General features: G+C 35.4%; 2 protein-coding genes across 13 annotated transcripts in view; one reads left to right on the top strand and one right to left on the bottom strand.

Annotated features, from left to right (window-relative positions):
• Positions 1-2,824, top strand: part of HMGCLL1 (3-hydroxymethyl-3-methylglutaryl-CoA lyase like 1) — a 79,808-nt gene extending 76,984 nt beyond the window's left edge. For 7 of the 8 annotated variants that reach the window (XM_035321088.1, XM_035321087.1, XM_035321085.1 and 4 more), the window contains one exon: positions 2,062-2,824. In XM_035321088.1, coding sequence (XP_035176979.1) covers positions 2,062-2,175 — 114 coding nt within the window. In that variant the 3' untranslated portion in view covers positions 2,176-2,824. The remainder of the gene's footprint in view (positions 1-2,061) is intronic. The other variant, XR_004749263.1, reaches the window with a different exon arrangement.
• GFRAL (GDNF family receptor alpha like) overlaps positions 1-25,547 on the bottom strand; it is a 41,232-nt gene that overhangs the window by 3,076 nt on the left and 12,609 nt on the right. For 2 of the 5 annotated variants that reach the window (XM_035321078.1, XM_035321079.1), the window contains exons 5-9: positions 25,104-25,160; positions 24,159-24,486; positions 20,803-21,062; positions 18,289-18,387; positions 8,436-10,746 (exon numbers count right to left, since the gene is read on the bottom strand). In XM_035321078.1, the coding sequence (XP_035176969.1) occupies positions 10,547-10,746; positions 18,289-18,387; positions 20,803-21,062; positions 24,159-24,486; positions 25,104-25,160 (944 nt within the window). In that variant the 3' untranslated portion in view covers positions 8,436-10,546. The other 3 variants (XM_035321080.1, XM_035321081.1, XM_035321082.1) reach the window with 3 other exon arrangements.

The raw sequence follows: 25,547 nt of genomic DNA on the forward strand, positions 1-25,547 counted from the left end.
AAATTATGTCATAGACCATTAATACTCATGAAACTTAGTAGGGAGCCATGTATAAAGACAATTTCTATATGGTTCCTATGTAATTGCAGTAATAGAGCTTGTGCATATGATGTCTTTGAAGTAGCAAACAACAAGCCTTTCTGAGAAGTGACTAAATACTCTTAGCCTCACATTACTGACAATGAAACCAAAGTTCAGAGATGTAATAGGTTTGGTATTTATGATTGCTGAATGAGAAGTGATTAATTTAAGTCAATGGGAGTTAAAGAGCTTTGCCTTCTGGCAGAAGCTTTTCTAACTTAACTCACTTATCCAAGTTCATAGATACTATTGGAATCACTTGTCTTTATGTTTCGTGGTACCAAGGAGGAATTCTGAATATTTGAAATGGTTACTAAGTACACTTAAGTACGTCTGAGCATCTATTTGAAAACTTATTATTTTGACTCAACAATCTTACAAACATATGACACTACTCTTTTCCCACACCTATCTGTAAGTCACACCTGTGAATGCTGAGTTTTGTATCCTCATGACAATCCTCTAGGGATCATGACACATAGGAAAGACAATTTAAAAACTAGAGATGCTTGTATTCCTTTTAGTAAATGTGAACTGTGAATGTTTCTTATCAACATGTATCACATTATGCATTGTTACAGTGCTGAAAATGTGAATTTTGCATAGCTTATGTTTTTTACCTTTCATCTTACATAATCTAACTACCAAGTATGTCTATGGTGACACGTATCTAACTTCTTCCTAGTAAAAAGCATAGATGCGGTAAGAATTTTTAGATTTTGTTATGTACAACAGTTCTCTACCACTGAAATGAAGTAATGACCAATAACGAGCAGAATGAGCTGAAATCACCCTGGTTATAACTCTATAAAAATGAGAGAGTTATAAAAAGATGTGTTTGAACAATAAGTTTTAGATGGTGCTAAATGCTAGAGATGATGGGAAACAGAAACTTTTTTTTTTTTTTTAATTAAAAATGGTTTTGGTTGCATTTCTGTGAAGTAATTTCTATACTCATTAACATTCTTAGCCAACTCCAAGAATGAAAAAGACAAAGTTTACTGTTGATCAAAAATCCCAATGAGGTCTTGGTCTGTACTTAAGTACATAAATCTGTAATTGTTATGAAAGTGTATTTCTGGTGTAATAAATCTTGCCATCTTTAATGTTTACTAAACTAACACGCTTATCCCAGTTCTGTGTAGCTAGTCAGTGTATTTGCATTTCAAAGTCCTCATTTGCATCCATTCTACTGGCTTTACTGGCTTCTAAATCCCAATTTTTGGAGCAAGTGCTTGCATTGCTTAGATAATTGAAGTCTAAAACTTTAACTGTAGATGAGTAATTCAAGAGTCCAATAATGCAGTATTTTTTTTCCTTTTTGATCTTTTCCTTTCTATTTTGGTGATCAAGCAGTACCTATATGTGTCTTATATTAGTTAAAAAAAAACACAGTTGATTGCTCAAGGAACATTTTTGTATCTATGGCTGATCAAGCAGCTGCAATTTTTTTAGGCAGTTGTACTAGCGATGTAAACTGTACTTTTGCATTGAGGGGAATTTTTTCAAGATGGTGATTATATTTGTTCAAGAGAATGCAGGATATTGTTTCTCACTGATGTCAGCTGCCAACAAAAGTATGTTTCCTTCATTTTCCTGAGGTACAAATGGAATATTTATAAGCATGAAGTTTGGTGATAAGTGCAGCACATAAGTAGACACTGTATTTTATTACAACTTCTTCTAGTTATTATTCCAGTTCTGCATTCCAGATTTTTTTGAGTTTGAAATGCATTACTAGAGTATTTGGTGCAATGCTGTTAGGGTAAGAAATCACCCTTAGAGTCGTAGAACCTTCCAAACACCTGGGAGCTGTGACTGTTGTGTAAGTCACTGTAACTTTACTGAGCTTCATTACTGACCTATGACAGGAATCAGGCCCTTTTCAAAAATTAGACCCTGGAGCAAAATAACATGAAATTAAAGCATTTTCAGTGTGTGCATTTATTATTCTTAATGTTTTTCACCTCTGTTTTTTAGGGAGTAAATCTTTATAGTGTGATGGAGGCTGGAAACTTCATCTGTACAGCTTTGAACAAGAAAACAAACTCAAAGGTTGCACAAGCTTCCTTCAATAGTGGAACAATCAATTGAATGGATTTTCTTTGCAGATTAGTTACATTTTTCATCTACCTTGACCAAGGACATTTATATCAAGAAAACAAACATACAAATATCATTTCAGCAAAGAACTAAAATAGAACCTAAATATAACTTTTTGTTATGGGAAGAGTTTCTGTACTGTAGAGTCTTGTCAAGAATTGTCTGATTTGTAAGGATGAAATAAATGACTGTCATACAGAACACTATGCTTGGTACTTCTACAGATGAGAAGAATGTATAAACCAATTTTACAATTCTTTAACTTGATTTTTTTTTTTTTTTGGTAAACTGGTTAGAAGCAGTGAATACATAGTTAATTTTTAATCAAGATTACTTTTAGAACAGTACAAATATTTGCAGTAGTTATGAGATTCCACATTGTGTGTGGCCATTCTATCATGTGTTTTATTTATCTGAATCTATATTTTTCATTTGTCAAGTCAGTTGTGTAATGACCATGGAGCCAAATCTGAATTTACTGTAAGAAATTTTTAGCAATAGCACTTTTATTATTTTATTTTGTTTAACATCTGTTAAGTATATGGAAGACTTTATCTTGTTCCAAGACTTTGTGGTGAATGGCAACCTGCCAGATCCTCCAAATCTAGTGCAAATTTCCTTATTTGTTACATATGTTAAATTTGTTGTAGTTGCTTTTTTATTTTATTTTATTTTATTTTATTTTATTTTATTTTATTTATTTTTTTGTCAATTATATTAAAGCCTAATTGTATGAAGCAATTAAAAATTGGCAAGGTTTGCAACCATCGTTCAGGGCAGTAGTAATGTAGAAGGGGCTAAATTTTTGTCCAGGGTCTCATCGAACAATTTGACTTTTTCTTCTGTAGCCTATGAATTGACCTTCTCAGTAATTTTTGAAGATAGTAATGCTCTGTTGGACTACCTTACACAGAGGGACCTACCTCCAATTTATCTCTGTGCTCTTGAGACAGTGATACTATACTTTTAAATGTCTTAGTTTAGCAAGATACTAATTAACTACATTGTCATTTTTAGAACATAATGAACAAATGCAAAGAAAAGCCTTATTGTATCTATAAACTGTTCAAATGTTGCATGAAAATGCTGTCCTTTTTCAGTCTAAAACCTTAGTACTGTTACTGATTTTGTGTAGGATACTTCCAGAATTCACTGTGTCCTTAACCTTGATCTGTATTTTTTTCTGCAAATAGCCTGTTCAAATGGTAGACTGAATCCCTGGACTATGATCTTTTTCCATATTCTCTGTTTTCCTGCAAAAGATGGGAGCTAGGGAAAAGCTAAGATGAAAAAAAGTGGAAGATAACATGTAAATAAGGAAAAGGGTGGATCATTTTTGTCTGGAAATGAAATCTGCCAGGTTACAGTTGAGTCTTAACTTGTCTTTGAAATTTCAAAATGAACTTTTCCTGAGATTTTTCAGCCAGTACTGGAGCTTGGAATTGGCACAGCTTAACAAAATCAAACTTGGCATGCCGTGAAACTCAAAGAGAGAATTTTAATACAATCCCTCTATCCAGTTTATGCTGCAGTAACAGTCAAAAACAATATAAGCTGCATTGTTTCACTCTTTCATGGTAAGAGTCAAAGGGTAAGCAAAGAAATCTGCTTAGGTGAGGCAGGAAATTTATTGCCTATCAATCCAAAATAAATTGCACCCCTTCCTATAGCATCTAGTAAGAAGACTTGCAGGTACTCTTAAAGAAATGGAGACCCTGATTTATGCGATCTGCTCTGCGTGTGTAGTTGGATTGCCACAGGAAAATGTTCCATCCTCACTGTAGGCCAGTTTGGGAACTGCATTGATATTGTTCACTCTTTGGTAAGTAGAGTACCTACTATATCTTAGATAAAAGCGAGTAGTTGTACTACTACCACAACAACTTCTGTGTTAAATAAGATACCTCTGTGGATTATAGAATAGAAGAGCTATCTCTGCTTAGATCTTTGAGAGTTCTAGACACCTATATTCTAAGTACCATGAAGGGTTCCTGACTTTTTCTCTGAGACCCTTAAACCCTGGAGAAGCTGTCAGATATGCTTCTGCACATAGTGCATCATAGGTTGTTCAGCATCTGGGATGTCCTGAGGCTCTTAACTCTCCTTATGCCCAGAAACAGAGTACCTGTGGGGATGAACAACCTAAACTGCCTCAGTTCTTTATTGATTCTCCTTTAGAAAGTACTTGGGAGTTTATGAAGAGTCTTAAATGAAGGTCTGTTATTCTATAATGATGTAAGCATTGGAAGAGATGAGCAGTCACATCTGGAGCCAGTACTTTACCCACACGTTCAGCTTCAACCACATAGTGAGTTATAGTAATCCGGGGTGGAAGTCACAGACATACAGATTGTTTGTCAGGATTGTTTAAAGGAGGAAGAAAAATAAAGCCAGATTTAAAAAATAACAATAAAAAAATATATATTTGTCATAAGTGCCACCTGGGATAAATTATTTAGACATATTGATCCAGGTGAGCAATCCCCTCAAAATGCTTCTTTACTTGTGGTGTGACTGAGAATTGTTAGACATCTCATATCTGTGCTACTAAAATTTTGTCAGCACATAATATTCTGCTGCTCTGCTTTCCTGAGATGCCATTGGTTTGGCTGTGCAGAGCATTTGAATGCCTAATCTTTAGCTTCAAAAAATAGGCATATTTTGCCCTTAAGATCAAGGGCTAATCTTACAGCTATTCTATAAGCATGCATTACTCACATAGGTAGCACCAAATTCACCACATTGTAAAGCAGTTGAGGCTGCATCCCTCCAAAAATATGGCAGGAACAGTATGCAATATGATGGTGCTACTGCTCTCCAGTGCTTCTGAGCTTCTAAATCTTTAAGCTTACATTCAGAGTGACTGACTACAAGTGGTGCCTACTCTTTGGTTCCTTTCAGTGTCCCCCATGGAGTACATTGTTGTTAGTTCACTCTGAAGTAACCCTCTGCCTATGGAAGGCTTAAATCCAGGTGTTTTATTTGTGTGAGAAGGTGTCCCAATTACTATAATATTAATTACAATTATATATATTTTTTGAAAGCTATCAAGAAAAAACAACAGAGTTCTATGCATGATCACACAGATAAAATGTGAGGACATGCTGACTCCCTGTCCATTTGGTGATGCTCTCTGGGATTCCTACCAGAGACAAATTAGATGTACAGAGGGAGCTGGGGTTGTTTAGCTTGGAGAAAAGAAAGATCAGGGGAGACTTTATTGTACTTTACAATTACCTTGAAGGAGGTTGTAGAGTGGTGGGGATCAGGCTTTTCTTCCAAGCACCAAGTGAAAGATGAAAGGAAATGGCCTCAAGTTGCACCAGGGGAGGTTTAGGTAGGATATTAGGACAAATTTCTTTACTGAAAGATTTGTGTGCCATTGGAATAGGCTGCCCAGGGAAGAGGTTGAGCCCTGGAGGTCTTCAAGAAATATGTAGATGTAGAACTTAGCAGAATAGTTTAGTGGTAGACTTGTCAGTGCTAGGTAAAAGGCTGGACTAGATGATCTTAGGGGTATTTTTCAACCTGAATGATTCTGTGATTCTATGATTTAATTCTATGCTTTGAAGACTCTTCTGAATTCCACTGTATCAAAGTCACTGGAAAGATCTCATGGAATAACATGGAGATCATCTTTCTTGTGCCATGGCCAGAGAGTATGTAAGCTGGAGTGCCCAAGGCAATCTTTGGTCTGTGGCCTTTTCTGAACTTGTGAAGGTTCAACAGATGACCTATGTCACATTGCTGGAATTTTCTTTCATACTTTCATAGTAGTTTTTCTTCTTGTACTGTTGGCAATAGCTAGAAATTCAAATATTGTCTTCTTTGGCAGGTCAAACCACTATATTCTAAAGGCATGGCTTGAGTGCTTTTCTGAAGAAATTGGTCAGTTCCACTAGTAATGGGAATAATTGTTCTCTAGTGCCTTTCACAAGACAGCAGTGACATGGATCCCTTACATGCATAGTGCTAATGTCTTCCAGCAGCAGCTTGCTTTGTAGTTGAAGCTTTTATGTACTAGGGCAACTTGGCTCTGGACCAGCACTTTAATGTTTCATTTTCATCTATAACCAGAGTTTATGGGAATAAGAAGTGAATATTCTGGTCTTGTGAATAAGTCCAGAGAAGCGTTGGCTAATTTTCCCTTCTTAATAGCATCGAGTCCATAAAAATTTTATTGTAAAAAGGACTCACAGAATGAAGACTATGAGCCTGCGAGGTAAAATTCCTATGTTTAGGATCCGTGCTGATGAAATGAAAAAAATGTTTGTCCAAAGAGTTACTGTGAATGTATAAGATCTGCCTATTTTTTCACTGAGGTATTTTTAAAGAGTAGAAATACTGTTTAGTTGCTATACTAAATAATTGAAAATTAGTATTCTGTGCCATAGATTTTTTGTATAATTTCTCAGACTGCCTCAAGTTCTTTTTAATTTTTTTTTAAAAATAAAGTCCTGTTAATATATCAGGATACTTAATAATTTCTTTAGATCTGAAATGTCTAGAGAACTGCATAACTGTAAAAATTAGTCTGGAGAACTGCATGAAAAACACATTTCCATTCCAGTTATTGCTGATAAATCTTTTGTTTGTTTGTTGGTTGGTTGGTTTGTTGTTGTTGATGATGTTAAGCTATGCTTTTGAGTATTATTTTTCTCTATGGTCCTTCTCTAACATGGTGTTGATCTTCAATGCTACCATAAACAGAAGGCAGAAGGACCACAGCCAAAGTCAAGTTAGTCCTTTGAAACTGATGTCAAAAAGATATGTTTGCTAAGAAATTGACATGTACCCTCCTTGTTAAATCTATTTGTGATTTTGCAATTTGTGATGTTGAAGATGAAACAAAATCTATCTCAGTGTTTATAGAAACTGATATGCTCATGTATTACGCCAGATTCAGCAGCTCTGACTAACCAGCTCTCACATGCAGCATTAGTAAATATAAGGTGTCACTTTGACATGTACGCCTGTGTTGACTTTGTTACCTTGTAATCTGTCTGGAGTGTGTTTTCTTAGAATTACCTTTTTATCATTTGTTCCCATGTGCTTTTATAGCTGACAAATCTCTTCTAAGTAACTAGGAAAACATTTATTCCCTCCATTAACTAAACATTAAAAGCCACAGCCAGTAATGGAGGTAGGAGTTGAAAAATTCAATGAGGCATCATCTAGCTTTAGATGTTCCTATGCAAAGTAGAAATCTGTGCCCTGTAATTGATGTCAAAGACCCCTGCACAGTTCATGGGAGACTAAACAGCTCCAGCCAGTGGTCTGAAATGTCAGCGTGCCAGCTGGAGAACTTTCTTGGAAAAGTCAGCAGTGACAATCCTACTGAGCTGCAGACAGTTGTCTTCACCTGCTTAAATAAAATAGTTAAAGTTTTCTTTCTGGAAAGACACCCAAGAACTGAATGATGTTCACCCTTTTAAGGCACCCTCTTGGGAATGGTGGTGGTCCTGCTTCCATCCGTCTAATGTGTTACTAGCTTGATCTGACACCTAGCCCAGAGTACCAGATCATAATTCCCACAACAGCCTGAGAAAGCAGTCTGTCCAAAAAGCACATTCTCTCACCTCACAAAAAAGTGAGATGGCTAAGGAATATCCTCCTTTTGAAGAATTCAAGACTCACTGTGGCAAGACAAGAGAAGTACAGACTTGAATTTAAAGCTTTGTATCTTCAGTGCTGTCTAAGGAAGAGATAGTCCTGTGTATGTCTCAAAAACTACACGTTTAATTTGAATCAATCTTTAGATGAATTGCATAAACAATATTGAAAGCAAACACTACAATCCAGTATTTATTGTTTCAAATGAGAATGTTATAAGACTAAAATTTATGCTTTCTCCCTCTAGCACGATTTTTCTTCATTTTTTTTTACTGTGTGATGTTTCAGCTCCAACAGAAGGGGGACAAATCATGTCCTTACCCAAAATGACCTGGGAATCCCAAGTCGTCAGTGAGACATCAGTGTATCTCAGCTGGGAATTAGGTGCAGATGTCTTGTTTCAGAGGAAAATATTTTAATCGTGAGTCTGTTACAAAAGATTCTTCATCTGTTGTGAAATTGTTTTGCAGGACATATGATATTGTTGGGTCTTAAGCATGCCTAGGACTGAAATGGCAAAACAGGTGGATACTGATCTTGGTAAAATGCTACTGACTGAATTTTATCTGTGTAGTCGGAATATGGCACTCATTCTTTGTTTAAGAAATAGAGTCTAATCATGATCACCGGAATACAGATCATCACAGCAGAGATTCCTTTATTTAATAATTAATGACTGGATACAATTGACAGAATACAGTGTCACCATGAAATCAAAAGAATTGTGATACAGGTACATTTTACATATGTAATGGAGGAAATGTACTTTTCCATTGAGCACTAAAATTAGCCCTAATCAAAAGAGCCTGTAAAGTTGCACAAGTAATACAATTGCTGCTAAATATCTTCCTGTCTTTTAGAATAACTCACATACATAACCCCAGTTTCACATACATCTTTTGTGTGTCTGAATGGTTGTTTTTAAGCACACATATGAAGAGAGTTCCTAACACCCAGGTACAAGCTAATTATAAAATGAAAAGTTTATAAGACAGAAAGTTACAAGAGATGTTTTTATGACTGAGGTTTAGTTAAATCTGAATAGAAATGGATTTCTTCAAATTTTGAGACACAGATGTTTGAGCATTGCATCATTGGTTTTTAAAGTCAGACTGAACAACACAGGGTTCACTTCATATTTCCTGTATAAAGAAATTATTTTAACCAACACTGATAAATTAATTCTCAAGACTATTCTCAGAAATTCAAACTTTTTCCTCTTTACAGTTTGAAGATTAAGAATATTAATACACTACTCTCAAAATTCCTACATAGATATACTAAATGCTGCAAATTGCTGTACTGATACAGGAGATCATTCTGATTAGCAAACTACCCAAATTTCCACTTTTTGTTTCTGTTGTATTTTGTCCAAAGGCTGATTTAGTAATGAGATAGCATTTAATTGCAAAATAAGACAGATTTATTTTTTTATTTTTTTATTTTTTTTGGCTTTATGCAAATCCTAAAGAAAGAGAAAATGTCTAGTGTAACAGTTGTTTAAAATCTCTAAAACTCTATCCAATATAACTGCACGCCAAAGATCCTTGCTCTTCTGATCATGTCAGAAATTTGAATTTCTAAATTTCTTGCCTTTGTTCTCAGTCAGTCATGGTCAAAACTGGAAGTGAGTTCAGTGTAACCAGTATTTCATTCCTGATGTTATTTGTTATCTGAGTTACATTTAGTGGGAAGTCAGAAAAAATTCAAACTAATCAAATTCAAAATCAAATTGATTAATCAGATGTTATCATAACTGATTAATACATACGCTGCTTATGGTAATAGTAATACAACAAATGCCAGTCCATTAGTTTGTGCTGACCAGAACCTGATCATTACAAAGATTGAACAAAGACAACCAATTGCTAATAAATAGAAGCTTAAATCTAGAAAAGCAACTCAGCTATAGGGAGAAATCCAGAACTCATTGCCCCAAAGTGGGATCCAGAGTGGTGGGTTAGGGCCCGTAACTCCCAGTAAAGTGCATGGGGAGAATTGGGCAGTTTGGGTATTGCCTAGAGACAATAAATAGGAAACGGGGATGATGAAAGGGGTTGCAAGTTCTCTCTTGAGAAATAGGCACTTTACTTCAGCCCCAAACAATTTTTTTTCTCCACTGGGCATTCATACCACAGAATGTTGTCTAAAATGGTGGTTCTCACATCGACAAGGCTCACTCATTTCTTTTTGAACCATCTCAGAGGAGAAAGAATAACTAGTTTCAAAAAAAACATCCTGCTCAAGACAAAAGCCCAGGTAGTCAGAGTTTAATTCCTCTTTATACTGAGGGGCTGTAATAGTGATCTCTCCCTCTACCCCACAAAGTGCTCTGCCATCAAACTACAGGCAGCCTGCCTGTACATACTACCTCACAAATACCCCATTAGGTACTTGTAGAGCAACTTTGTGTATAAAACTCCCACATATGTGCTTTCTAACAACTCTCTGAAATGTATCCAAGTGGATTCTTCTTTTTTCCTTTCTGTCAGATGAATCCAGATCCCAAGGGTGGCTTTCAAAGTTTGCCACTGCTAGGCATGTTGAAAGGCCAGATTCAAGCCAATACAGCATTTATACCCATCATGTGAGTCTACAGATATAGTAAATGTGCAGCTCAGGATAGATCTGTGAATCTACACAAATGAAGGAGAGTAGAGAGTACTTTTTTTTTTTTTTTTTTTTTTCTTTAATGCTTGTGAAAGTTTTAATACGTGTTAATAAATATAAAAATCTTTTATATGCTCAACTACAAAATTCCATAATTTATAGTAGGTTTTCTGATATATATTTTACTATCGCATATGTACAACAGGCTGGCTTTCAAGAATAGCCTTAAAAAGCATAAGCAACGGAGTAGTTCATCTGTGACTTTTATAATGGACCATAAATGTTTCAGAAGAATGGTCTGGCGAGGGACTTCTTGACTCATGTTTTGTTCTGCAGGGTCTGAAAATAAAAAATGTGCATGTATTTAACAATAAACTAAACAGTTTTGTTTTGAACTTTGGCTTAATTAAAATCAGTGGCAAAATTCCCCTCCTTTTATGATGAACACTGTGGTATAAAGTAATTCCCTTCATCATTATTAATGTGCTGTTCTTTCTTCCATCCCCTGTACTATTTAAATCTGAGTTTTATTTATATGCTGATATTCCTGTAACTGCAAGCCGAAAGAGAAAGCCTCTGTGCCCATATATCCTTGACTTGCCTTTTGCATTTTTCTGCATGATTCCTCTTTGATCTGCCTCTAAATTTAATAATGAAATCTGACTCAATATCCCTCCCACTATATATGGCTCCTGCTACATCATGTTCTGTTACCTATCATCTGACAGTGTAATTCTTGAATTCTGGCCATTTAATTTGGTCCAAGAAAATGTATCATTTAAGAAAAGGCCATGTTCATTTGACTAAGTGAATGCACATTTCTGTTTTCTTACTGAGCTCTGGCATATGGGCAGTTTTTCATACTGTGTGTGGGAATGTTTACAGAATCCTATCAGCAAAAATGGTATTTGGCAAGAATATTAACTTCAATAGCAGCATTCACTGTTTGGTTTTTAAATATGTTATAATACTAAATATTCTCATTTCCTTTCTGCATTACCTCTGCCTGCTATAGAGCTAGAAAGGTAGCCTTGCAGAATTTTTGAATTCAGATTTCACCCTCTCCTGCCTTGGGACAGGAAATGAAACCTCCTAAAGCCTGGGATCTCTGTGTGAATGGAGTGCATTGTAGATATGCATCGTATTTCACTTCTTCCTGCTGACACCCGCAATGTCAGTTCTTTCCATCACTGGGACATGCTGAACTGTTTTTAAAGACGATCACAGTGCCAACCTCTCAACTAAATCAAAACATTTTATTTTCTGCTTTTCCAATTTCCTAGAACCAAAGATTAATACTCTTATCAAATTACCTGATCTTTAGGAGAGTCAACAGGACTATTCCTAGGATGAGAACTATGCAGGAGGAATAGGCAATAATGTAGACTGTTTCACCTATAAGCCAAAACCAGAAAGCAGAAAAGAAACATTTACTTCTGTGACAAGAATCAGGTTTGAGATCTGAATTGGAATACTAAACTAAGTTACCAATCAATTCTGGTGCCAGTAATTAAAAGGAGGAAAAAGACCTAGGTGGTATGCCAAAGGTAGGAATTACTCTTCCTTCATCAACTGGTGCAAAATTGTTTTCAGACTCCTCTTAGTAAATACCAGTTCCAATAGCACTTCATATGTGTACCACTACCTTTTACTGTACCCCAGGGAAACTGCAACAGCTTGTTACACTGAATTGTGTTTTGTAGTATTTTCCCTGTTGATTTTGAGGTGTTAATTTTATTCGATGTATTGAAGGAGATCTGGCTCTTACTTATCTGCTAGGTTTCTTTTTCTTTTCCACATATTACCATAATTGCAGTGTGAAGCAATAGTCAATCTAGTCAATAGTCAATCAAATTAATGTAAAAGGGGATCTAACATTGTGTTTCTGGGCCTCGTGCCCACAGAGTTTCCTCTTTCTCTTAGGCTGCTCACCAAGAAGTCACTTAGGCAGTTTACATGCTAAAAATTCCAACTGTTGAACAACTGGGAATTGTTTCAACTTTTGTTTCCCAAATGAGGGGAAATTTGTTTTTCCTGGTGGAATAAATGTAGGAGTTTTGATCAAATATTCTGAAGAAAAAAAAAAAAATGTTCTCAGTACAAAACATTAGCCCAGAACTTGGCATCAAGTACAGAGATTAGATGACAAGAGGACTCAAAACCAGAGCCACAAGAATAAAGCATTAGAACTTTTTACTTGCCTGTTATACTGTTTCTATTGTGTTAAAAAATTACATAATTTTTTGTTTATACAGGAACTTAAATGCAGAATGGCAAAATATGGCCTTAGCTGTTCCTAAGGTTTTCCACCTTACTTAGTCAGGGAAACACCCACCAAGGAAGAGCCCCATCACTTCTCAGCCCCATCACTTACCTGAGCTGGGAGAAGGTCAAAAGGTCTCTGAATCAATTATGATTATTACATAGTACATATGTGTGTTTGTACATACACACACACAAGCTATTGAAAAATACTTAATGTGGTGAATATTTGATGGAAGAGGCTGTATTTTGGTCCCAGTTCAGTACTGCTAATACCATATTTTAAAAGATAAATCAGAAGGTGTCCCTCCTCTCAAGTTATGACAGTTCTTTAAATTTATAACTTTTAGGAAAGGAATAATTTTTAGTCCTTTTTTTTTTTTTTTTTTTTTTCCAGTTTTTGAATCTTCATTGTGCACTGAAGTCAATTTTTAAACCTTCCTATAACTGCAGGGGCTATAAAATTTCCTATAAATCTTTATAGGAAAGATTTAAGCTATAAAATCTTTAAAAAAAAAAAAAAAAGATTTTTAAGACAAATAGAAGTTTTCACAATACCTCCCTAACCATGAAGATTGGGAAGTTATTCTGAAGAACAGTCATGAATGGTAAAAATGGACTAATCAAATCTCACCAAAATATTTGATTTTTTTTTCTTTAAGAATTTTGAAAAATTGTTGCATTCTGATTAAATAAAATACTCTAAAATGATTAAATGAAATCAAAATGTTCTCCTTTTTTTTTTTTTGTGAAACTCTTACAAAAAAAAAAAAGATATTTTTGGTGAACTACTTTCTTGTAAAAGAGATGTTGATTATAATATTTTCAGTTCTATGCGGAACACATGAAAGATGTTAATAATGAGATCATGCTAGAAGACATACATTTTCTCCTGCCTTCTGAGAAATGAGAGAATTTGTAAGGCTGGGAGAGGGCACAGTTTGGACTGAAAGGCTAATTCTTCATTTTATATTTTCATTTTATATATTCTTTGTGGTTAAAGTACTTGAATGTGCCTGTTTAAATTCCCTTAAAACATTGTTGGGGTGTCTGTTTCTTGATCATAGAACCGTAGAATGGCCTGGGTTGAAAAGGACCTTAAAGATCATCTAGTTTCAACCCCCCTTCTCTGGGCAGGGTTGCCAGCTGCTAGAGCAGGCTGCCCAGAGGCGCATCCAGAAAGAAGGACTCATCCTGACCTTTTTTAAAAATTCAAGAAACAGTTTATATTAATTTTCATTATTGATCTATATCCATCCAGTTGTTGAAATGTGAAATACTGATAGGGACATTAAGAAATATAAATAAAAAATTTTGTCTCCATTCATGCCAAATCCCAACCATGAAAACCAGAATACACATGTACATTCCTATATGACATAACAGTCTCTTATGTCTGATCCCATTTTGATCATTGTATACAAGTTATTGATCAGCTGAGTATGATCTAACCAATGTTTTAAGGCTTAAAAACCAGTACCTTAAACAAACAATAAAAACTGAAATTAAGCACATTTGTAGTTATGGGTTTGTAAAAAACTTAAGCTCTCATACTGTGCTCCCATTCACATTTCACTGTATAGCAGGCATCACAATGATTAACTACATGATTAAAAGCTATAATATTTTCCTACTCTTAGCAGAACTGGTTAAAAAAAAAAAAAAAAAAAGTGTACCTAGGTACTTATTTCATTACTCTTTTGAGAAGCAGCTGTCTCTGTTTTTTGGTTCTTCTCTTCTGCACTGAGGTGCCAGTGCAGAACCCAGTCTTTTGGGTTCTCTGACCATATGGAGAAAAGGATACAAATATCTGTGTGCCTTGTGAGGAATGAAAGGCATAAATGATGTGTAAAGACTTCCAGTAGAAACCAGCTAAAATGTGAGATGTTTCTATCTCTGTATCTCAGAGAGTGAATTGACATCAGTGGAGAGCAGACATTTCCATTGCAAAGGTGCAAGGCTGTAGTGGGCTGTACTGTCCCGTAGAGGTGTCTCATGCTCATGAGAAGCTAGGGCACCAACCTAGGGACAAGTCTATGGCAAAGCCACCATGATTGTGTGACAAATGTCTAACCCTTTCTTGGACAGGCTGTGAAACTCAGGGACACAACCAATGGAGCTGTAGGTACCACTGAAACACTAGATGAAGCAGTCTATATAGACATACAAACATTTCCAGTGACAAAGTTTTGGTAAAGGATAGCAGTGGGCTCAGCAGCTGCAACAATTAGTGGTATCAGTCTCCTGTATAAATCTACCTGCTTATATATAGGTAGTGAGATGGCTGTGAATTTTCATCAGACAGATGAATTCTGGATTGTGCTCAAAAGTTTCCTGGCTACCTGAAGCTTCTCACAGGCTTTTTCTACATTTATAAAACAATGAGATCGACAATGTTTCATACTTTACAAATTAAAATTTCTGGAGCTGAACTAATCTCAGTTCCCACAGCAGCTGGTATAATTATAGATAAACCCTGCCAATTACTTGTTTATCTAGATTCTCAGCACAGCAAAACTGCTCAGTAGAAAATATCTGATAACTCTATAATTTAAGAGGAGAATAACATGAATTCCAAGAGTTTTGGGTCAAGCCCAAATTTATTGTATCTCACAAGAACCAGATAAGAGTGCTGTATTCCTAACTTCTTTTTTTGCAGCCAAAAAATACTTTAGCTCCAAAGCTCTACACTGATGAAAGTAAGTGCTTATCTTCACACGATTCATTTTTCAAATTAAAGTGTAAGAAGCAATCTTTTCAATTATTTGAATATGTAAAATCATGGCAATGATTTGCATAGAATGAAGTCAAAACTAGGCTGGAAGTGCATAACTAGGTAGGCAAAAAATATTTTCTGAAGTTTGGAGAACATTTTTAGTTTATCACATTATTATTATTATTATTAAATTTTATAAAATGACATAAAATTCTGGCCCCATCTGAACTTCCAGAAAAAGTCTCATTAACTTTTGTATGATCAGGATTCTACCCACATCACACCTTGTTAACCAAGCCACATCAATTGACAGACATCTATGTTGTCATGTACCCTCCTGGGTATGTTGATAAAGTATAAATCCAATTAAGACTGTTTTTATATTGCAAGTCAAATGCCAAGGGCTTTTACACCTTCTTTTCGGGATAGCCTTTGATTCAATATTCGTGGCATGAGCCAGTTACTTGTGTGGTTGAACTCACTGAACCAAATGGAGCTCCTTCACAATGGTAAAGCAGAAGTGATCTCTCTCCTCACTCCATGTGCCAACTGGGCCAATGCTTCCAAAAGCACTTAAGTGCTTTTGTTACCTAATCTTGTTTTGGAACATCACAACTGTATTTAGGAGGCTAAGGTCTTTGAGATACATCATGCCAGGATGTAAAAAGTTAGCAGGCATCAGATTCTCTGCAACAACACTTTATGCATACTAAGTGAGTCCACAGGAAGTGGTTATCTCTTGTGTACAGAGTTGGGCACTTGAACTACTTTTGACCCAACGTATTTGTCTACTACATTCACACCAAAATGCCTCTGTTTATACCAAAAGCTGGAATAATATTTCCCAACTGAAAAGGGTTATATATATTAGCAAATATATTTGGATATATGTTTATATTTATTATTTATTATGAAACACTCCTTTTATGAAAACAATCCTATCCAATGATTTGCAGTACCTTTTGCAAAGTTTTTGAAGTTTTTAGGAACTACGTTTTTTGAATTAAAAAATTAAGAGACTGATGACATCTGTAGATGGGCATTAATTTGAATTTGTGAAAGAGCCTTTTATTTTAGGCAAACTAAGCAAAGGATTCTGAGATTTTAAGGCAGGGACAACACATCACCAAATGTTATCTCCAGCTTTCCAAGTTCAGCAAATATCCTCAAATACCTCAGGACACACAAAAGGCCATATTTGACAACTTAACCATTTTGCCTCTGCACCATGGGATTCTTCTTGGGATTTGATTTTGGTAAAAATAAATATTTTGTAAAGATGATAACTCCCTTTGCAGCCAGAGTAATGTACATTTGCTAGCATATGAATCCAGGATCCTGGGTTAGATTTTTGTCTGTGGAATTTATGAAACAATTTGCAATATGGTTTTTATCATCAGGTAAATATCCTGAATCAGATTCTTCTTCTTGACCTGACTTCCTATGAGATATTTATAGGTTAGAGTTCCCAGCTAGAGTACATGACAGGTCCAATAGGATGAATATTTTATTGTATGGTTTATGCTGGTCAGCATTCTTTGTATTTTTCTAAAGCCATCCAAAATTCTGTTAGAGTTCAAGGATGGGTTTTTGGAAAGTATTCAGATTTCAGTGGGAGCAGAATTACTGGGTGCAGCCTGCTTTTTGCAAACATTTATCCAAATCTTTGAGAGAAATGCATACTGCATTTTACCCAATGAAAGATTCTGCAGTTAGAACTAGTCACTGGGGTGAAATAGCTCACATTTTACTTTTTCCCACTTAGAGCAGAATTTCTTCCATTATAACTTGTATTATTTAACCACTAGAGTCTAGTTCCAACTACAGATTCAGACTCCTTTAGTTGGCAAAGAGAAGCCAACACTTCTAGAATACAGCAAAGATGTTAAAATTAATGTTAAAATTGCATTTGAATGCTCAATTATTCATGATATAGGTCTCAGGAATGCTATTCCTACCAATCTATATTTATACTTCCTATGTTGCCCACTTCAGCAATAGCTGAAGGATGGTGATAGAATATCCTTTATTTTGTACTGCATGTAGAACTTGAATTACTTTTTAACTGTTGAAGGTGTTCAGTATTATCATTACTGGAAACTGCAGAATTATTTTGTGGTAATATCTGAAGTATTAGTGATCTGCCCCATACGAGGTAGAGAAGGTCACTCTCATTAGAGTCAATATTTGTGCATTAAGCTTTTTAGTGTTTTCACTCTGTAATGGGGTCCTTCAAAAGAAATATAAAACTAATATTCTTTCAACCATGAGAAAATTTGTATATTAATTTAATATCCTTCAACTTTATGTCACTTAATTGCTCACTGTAAATGCATGGAAATAAAACCAGATGCCACTCTTCAACCCGCGGGATATCACAATCCAGAATTGCATGCCCTTCTGTTGCACTACCTAGTAATATCTGATGTAGTGTAACACAAGACCCTTCTCAGACCACTTACTGTGTCTCCCTAATTTTGTTGTTTTAACTAGTATGGCACAAATAGTCAAGAGAATTACGAGAGAAGTTGGTGTGACACCAAATATAATCATTTATACTACACATTATGACTACTACTCTCTAATGACTGTATGGAGAATCAGACACTGGTAGGTTTAATAGCTTAATTTTCCACAATTATAATATAGTGTTTGTGAGCCATCTATTTCAAAACCACTTATCATAGAAATTGGTTCAGTCTCATTATCTTTATTTTGTGATAATATAAGCTAAGGCAAGCAAGTAGAGGTTTTTCCACATTATGCTGAATGGGGGAACAACAGGTAGAGCTCGCTTTCCTGAACCCACCCAAGAGACCCAACCTTTTGTCTTCTATATCACACACGAGGGAAATTTCAAGAGTACTTCTATTAAGATCATGAAGTGATTCGCTTGGACTCACCATTAATTGAAGAAGAATGTAGCTGTGCTCTGGAAAGCTTTTCTCCTGGTACTTCTGTATTCACCCAATGAAAACCTTTCTTCCTAATTGAAATTTGACCTGAATATTGGCAAAAAACATCCATTTAAAATATTATTTAAAAAAATAATTTATGTGAATATTATTGCTTGATGTTTTGATAAGAGCCACAGAATTTTTAAGGGCATCTATGTAAAAAATTTACTTATTGATACTCAGGAAACCAAGTGAATGAATGAATGTTAGTTCTTCCTTTTTAATCTCAATTATATTTCCCCTGTAGTTTATTTTATGGGGGAGAAGTGTACTTTAAAGAAACATATTCTTTGCCTCAAACCAACTTAATTATCTTTCACAGAAAAAAATAAAATAAAATAGAAATTTCTCACCAGTTCTAGATCCCTATTGCTAGTTTTGGGTATTTGCCCATTCAGACAAATTTCAGTGTTAAAAATCCTTATCACCAGAACAGTAAAAAGTATCTAAAGTTCATACCCAGGCCAAACGAATAGGTTTGTAGAAGGGGTTGGATGAGGTCTGGAATAGAGCACTTACTCAATATCTCATAGCTATCATAAAGATAACCACATTTAACACAGCAACTTACAATCTAAACCATAATCATATCTCTCTTCAGTTTAGTTGCATTACAACTATGCATCTAAAAAAGAAAAAAAGAACCAAAACAAGCAAGTTTCAAATCACTGTGCAACTGTGATTTGAACTCCTTTACTTAGCCAAAGGCTCTGGATCCCCAGTCTGGTTTTGATTGACTAGCAGGAACTTCATTGCACCACAGGAGCAAGCAAGTTTCTGTTCTTCAATCCCAATTAGGTTAGGGAACTTTCCATCACAATAAACCTTTATCCTGAGACTGCTTCAGGGAATGGCAAAAGCTGATGAGCAATTATTTGATTATTATAATATGAGGGCCATCTTTTTGCTTTATAGGTAAAGAATAACTAACAGAGTGATGTGATCAGTCATTTGAACCATTACATGCAGCCATAAAGCAAACAAACAAGTAAATAGCATTCATCAGCAAACTCACTGCTAGTACAGTCTCAAAACTAACAGTGTTAAGGTATTGCTTTGCCAGGGGATCTAATATTTAATTTAAAAAAATTTCTCAAACTGAATTTTAGTACTGATTGTATAACCTTAAGGGCAATGTTTCTGCAACATGATTTTAATTTCTGGGTACACTTTGAGTAGCAAGAAAAAATTATACCATTATCAGTGGCAATTTTTTGACTGCTCAAACTGAAGAATTTGCTAATTCATTCAATGAAATGTGTGTGTGCAATTAATATGTGTTTAAAAGACATCCCATCAGACAGAACTATGAACTAATTAATCCTTTTCATTGAAATCTTTGGAAATAATTACTTCTCCCAAGCTAGCTTGCAAATATATAATCACAAGAAGATGACTTGCATAGGGTGCATTGTTCAACTGAATTAATCCTACTGTTTTTACTTCAGGCCAGATCCTGAAGCCTCCATTCACAGTCTTAGCAGCTTTTTCTTTGAGAGTCCAAGTCTTGGTTGTGGATGTGGCCAGCCAGCTCTTTCCCAGATAGCTAGGTTGCAATTATTTCAGTTGTTCTGGGAATACAGCTAGAGATGTAATATACATATATTTAAATTCAAGGTGAATGAAATTAAAAGATTCCAACAGTCTTTTGGATATAAGAAGTTTAAACTATTTCCTCTTAACTGTGTAGGTCTGCATAATCCTCTACCAATATATACAAAGAAAAAGAAATCCTCTCCCGAAAAATGGAAATTAATGCATTGCCTTCTATGGCTTGATTTCTAACACAAGCAAGATCTGTGCTCAGAACTAAAAGCTAGAAAACTCTTGGTTCAGTTTAGTATTCTTTCTCATTACTGTTAAGAAATTGTGTGAAAATAGAAGACCACTAATTCCAATGCTTTTTGTGATTTTTCACAACACAGCTAATCCGTGCCTAAAATGCCAATTTTTAAGGTTAGCATTTATTAGATAGCTTCCTAAATATATGTTAGCCAGCTTACAGTTTAAGAAATACTTATATTTATACTCCAAGAAGAGAAGAAAAGGAAGAAAAACACAACATTATATCATATGTACCAATATGTACCATATTATTGGTACAGACACTACACAAAGGTACAACATTAAGCATATGACAGAAAGGCTTTGAAACTTTTCTGATCTGCATAATATTATAAGCCCCATAAATTATTCTTTTATTGTTATTCCAGCCAGCAAATTAATGTAGTCAGACATGTAGCCAATTTATTGATTTACTACTAGTATAAAATACCTCTCAAAATCAGAGAAAAACTGCACATGTAAATTGTGTTTTCAATTGGATTAAAAACCCACACATATAAATCTTGGTGATATCAATGGACTTATAGCAAAGATATGCTAAAGATTTCCTGCAAACCAGCAATTTAATTTAACCTTTTGGACTAATTATTCTTTAATGTATCATGTGTTACTCACGTAGCTCACTGAAGCAGGTTGTGCTGTGAAGCATGTGATGGAAGAGTTTGCACAATGGCTGTTCTGCTGGAGGTGAATTCTGGCAGGTGCACTCCACATGCAGCATTGTGCCCCAGTTGCTAATGTAGGCTGCTTTGCACTCAGCATTTGCAGAACAGGGCATGTCATCCTTAATTAAAGTTTCAAGACAAGCTTCATCATCATAGCATTTTTTGGTCACTTGTCTCCAACATTTTGACTGGAAAGTTTTATATTTTTTCCTGGAAGAAGAAAAGGAAGTATACAATGATGGTTTACAAAACATGATTTCACAAAAAGGCAGTTAAAAATAGACATAAAAAGACAGTGTATTCTCAAGGTATCATTTTGGTCTTAAAAATCACAATATTTGGTGATAGCTGGCATAATTCGGCTCTAATTTGCACCTAATCAGTTTCAGTGAATCTGCAAATTTGTAATTTGAGAAAACAGTTGGCTTTAGTCAAAAAGTTTTTGAGAAAAAACAAGTGTACCCCCGAATCAGCACCTGTATACACTATCCCAGGGTCCAGCAAAAGAATTATTGTGAATACCAACAGTCTCAGATCATCAGAGAAGAAATGTGGGCAGAGATTCTGTCATCATCATGAAAAAAAAAAAAAAAAAAAAAAAAAAAAAAAAGAGGCACCTTTCTAGTAGGTAAGCTTGTTGGATAACATGGTAGGAAGAGTGGATATTCAACTTAATTAAAATAAAATAAAATAAAATTTATGTGAAGAATTAATCTGTTTCCCAGCTCAATAATCTTAAATTATTTCAGTGTATTTGCTATTAGGTAGAATAAAATTAGCCTTTAATGTACTAGGTATGACAGTAGAAAAGATCTATTAAAGGCTAACTAAAAAATCTTTAGATATTGATTGGAAACCAGTTTATCACTTGCATTAAATGTTAACAGACAAGAGTAGTAAATTGTTGTTGCGTATTGTACAGTAATTTATTAAGATAATTTTTCTTAATCATAAAAAATTAGGCTGCTAATCTATTGTTCATATTGTATAGTTCTTACAAGCAAGTCCCGTGGAAAAATGTAGACTGCTACAGTGCCAACTAGGACCTTATTGTAAATATTTTCATTATACAAAGAAAGGCTTCAAAGCAGATGCCACCTCTGTACTAATGGAATTATTTTTTTTCACCTCCCAATTTATAGATATGTCTAGCCATAATTCACAGAATAATTTTGCTAATTATGTTCACTTATTGTCAATGCCAGGAAACATTAATGCTCCCAAAATAATGGGTAATTCAGCAAGTTTCCATTATGATATTACATGTGTACACATGCACATGCACAGACTTACATTTGTAGCCCAATTCTTCTTGACATAAAAGGGGCAATTCCCACTGACGTCAATCTGAATAGCCTGCACAGAACTGAAAGCGTCTCTTGGTCTCCTGCTTTGTTTACTGAAAGTTAATTTGAGCACAGCTTTGAGGTAAAAATCAGGTCTAATCCACAAAGGAACCAGGGACTACACTGAAAATCAAAGTGAGCCGATTGACCATCCCCAAATGGTGGCAATTAATAAGTGTGAGCATAGGCTAATCCTTTTGTATATTTTCTAAAACAAAATAAAATCTGAAACTGTGTTACTCTTCAGTACTTTGGTGGTCTGTGAATGTTTCAGGGCAGCTTTTTCACATTTCAGCGTGTCTGAGAAGAAAAGGATAAGATGAAAGTTTTGTGAAGGGGCAAGTTGCACAATGGTTCAATACAAAGGGTCAGATGATAAGGTGGAAGAGGTAATTACTTTAACCAAACAAACTTCTTCTAGCCTGCTGCATAATTTGTGTAAACGGCTAGAGGGCAAATGTGCAGACTGGCAGGTGTTTTCTGAAGAAAGTGTTAATGAAAATACCTCACAGCATAGTTTGTCCAGTTGAAATGGTGTTAAGAGTCATGAAACTGGCAGAAGAAAAGGCTGCACTAGGTCCCAGACCTATCTGAAAATGAATGTTTTAGTTTACTTGTGGAATTAATGCATTTGATGCACCAGACATCTATGATAGATATCCAGGTGGAACCTTGCAGTCACTTTTCAGACCGGATTTCAAAGAATTGCTGTCTGCATCGTACCCTAAATTTCTGCCTGGTAGAATTGGTAAAATGACTTAATAAAACCTAATAATGTGTTATATAAACCTAGTAAAATGTTATCTACCCACATTTGGTTCATCTACATATTTTAAATGTTCTGTGTGGTTTTCGTATGTAGTTGTTTGCCCAGAGAGGTTGTTGGGTGTCCCGTCCCAGGAGGTGTTCAAGACCAGATTAGATGAGGCCCTGAGCAGACTGATCTAGTGGGTGGCGTCCCTGCCCAGGGCAGGGGGGGGTGGAACTAGATGATCTTTGAGGTCCTAAGCCTTGAGGTCCTAAGCCAACCTAAGCCATTCTTTGATTATATCTCTTTCATGAGATGTTTTAATGGCCCCTTCTGGGTTAGTTTTTGTGAAGAAGTTCTCTAGATACCTGTGTGTTTGAATGGAAAAATAGTTGTGATGCATAAGGAAGCCATAGGGAGGAAAAGCACTTGCTGGAAAGGTGGAGTATGAAGGCTTTCTAAGTGCTGATAAGATCTAGAGAGCTGTTCAACCTGCAAGAATCAGCAGTGCATGCTGGCAAAGAGTTTCTGCTGTACTACCCAAAGACTGACCTATAAGCCACCAGGACACCAGTGCAACATTACTTTTAAGACCCTACAGCTGAAGTTGGCCATGAGCATACAGTTGGAATTGCACTAACCACTATGAGGGAAGGTGTGAGTGTGTGAACAAACTATGAGGGAACAAACAAATGTGTGGTGTAAATGCCTCTGTTGTTAATAACATTTGGAGTCTATCAAAAATAACAGCATAAAGAATAGAACATGTTCTAAGAAGTACTGGCTCTGACCTCTCTCCTCTTAATTTTATCCCCTATCAAAGAAAAGGGACTTTGCAACAAACCCTTATTTTAGAACATTTCTTGTGCACCTGAATAGTTTGGAGTAGTGCTATAAGGTGATTATCAAATCTTGTGCAATAAATAAATAAATAAATAAAACGGCCACATCAAAAATTGTGTTCTAAAAGTGACATCTAAATAACATGTCATGATCAAAGATTAAAGATGGCAAACTCGCTGCTGTTTCTATCCATGAAGTATGGCTTTTTGAAATGTTAAACACAAAAGATGATATAGAATGGATACAGTGCAGAAAATCATTTTGCTATAGATGAGAAATATGGCACATGTAAAAAAATATTTGATCAAAAAATATTCTCAAGCCTATAGCTAGGCAAAACTTAGGAAAAGTAATATTTTTTCCACTTACATGCAGAATTCATTTTCCTCACACATGTGAATTACATTTAGGCATGATGGGTAGGGAACTGCAGTAACTGCACAGGGCTTGCCATGAAGAAGTTCTTTGGCTCTGTGGCAGGATTCATCAGGCTGGATGCAATCACAAAATATCATCATCTGGGCAACTTCCAAAGGCATGTTGTGATAGAAGAACCTGATGGCTGCTTGACATTCTTCCATGTTGCACTTCTTACTTACTGAGCAGACCTTAAGGTACAGGGACAACTGTTTGTTACATACTTCATCTTCAACACAGTCCTTGTTCACATCCAAACAGGTTCTGTTTGCTGTGTGTGCTAAAAAGAATGATTTTAAAAATGAAATCACAAGAAAACCTTTCTCAAGTGATAACTGGTGATCAAGTGAATTGATGATCCTGCTTGTGATATTCCCATTAAAAACAAGTTTGACTACCAAAAGCTCTGAGACAGCTCTTCCAAAACTGCCTCTTTTAAATCCATTGTTTAGTCTTCATATTCCTCCCTTCTACTGCTTGGCCATCATATGTAACCCTCCTGCAAGTTCCTGCCCTTGCTAGATGTTGAGGAAGAAGAAAGTGAGAAATGGAGAAATGGAAATTTCTTCATAGAATGTAATGGTTTCTGGGAGCCAGTGGTTAGTGGATACTTGAACTACTTGAAACTGCTGACATCTCCTCCCGGGCTACACAACAACAAGTGGAGAAGTGGAGAAGAGAACACAAATTACATTTCTCAGTTTTTTTTAAACTAGTTCAGTTTTTTTTTTTTTTTTTTTTTTTTTTTTTTTTTTTTCCAGCCTACTCTATAAAACTTCCAAAAAGATCTAGATATTTCTGACCTTATAATGGGGTAAGTTACCTTTTGGGGTAAGTTTTCAGAACTAAACAGAACTAAAACCAGTTACTAGGATTTATAAGTAAATTCAGAATTACCTTGCTTGGAGAGAGCAGATAAACTCCATTGTAATTTTGTTTCCATACTAATATTTTCTAGAAAAAAAAAAAATATATGGATATAAGCATATGCAACAATGATAAATCATGTCTCAGCTTAGTTCTCAACTTTAAATTATTGGCTCTGTTGCTGACATAGTGCTGGTAGTAAAAAATAAACAAGATAAATCAGATTGATTGAATAGGAACTGTCAGCTTGTTAACCTCTAAAAGCACTGTTAAATACATTCACAGATTTTGGGGTGAAAACATAGTTTCTCAATTTCTGTTGATAACATTCTCTACATAATTATACATCCTGTGAATAGAAGAAGAGTTTTAGATCTGCTCAGCACAGAGTAAAATCAGGGTTATTGTGAGTAAATAAAGGCCAGAGGCCTTAAAGTGTTCATCAATACATACAGTTTTTAAAACTCAAAAGTT

This window comes from Oxyura jamaicensis, chromosome 3, assembly GCF_011077185.1.
Source record: "Oxyura jamaicensis isolate SHBP4307 breed ruddy duck chromosome 3, BPBGC_Ojam_1.0, whole genome shotgun sequence".
Lineage (NCBI taxonomy): Eukaryota > Metazoa > Chordata > Aves > Anseriformes > Anatidae > Oxyura > Oxyura jamaicensis.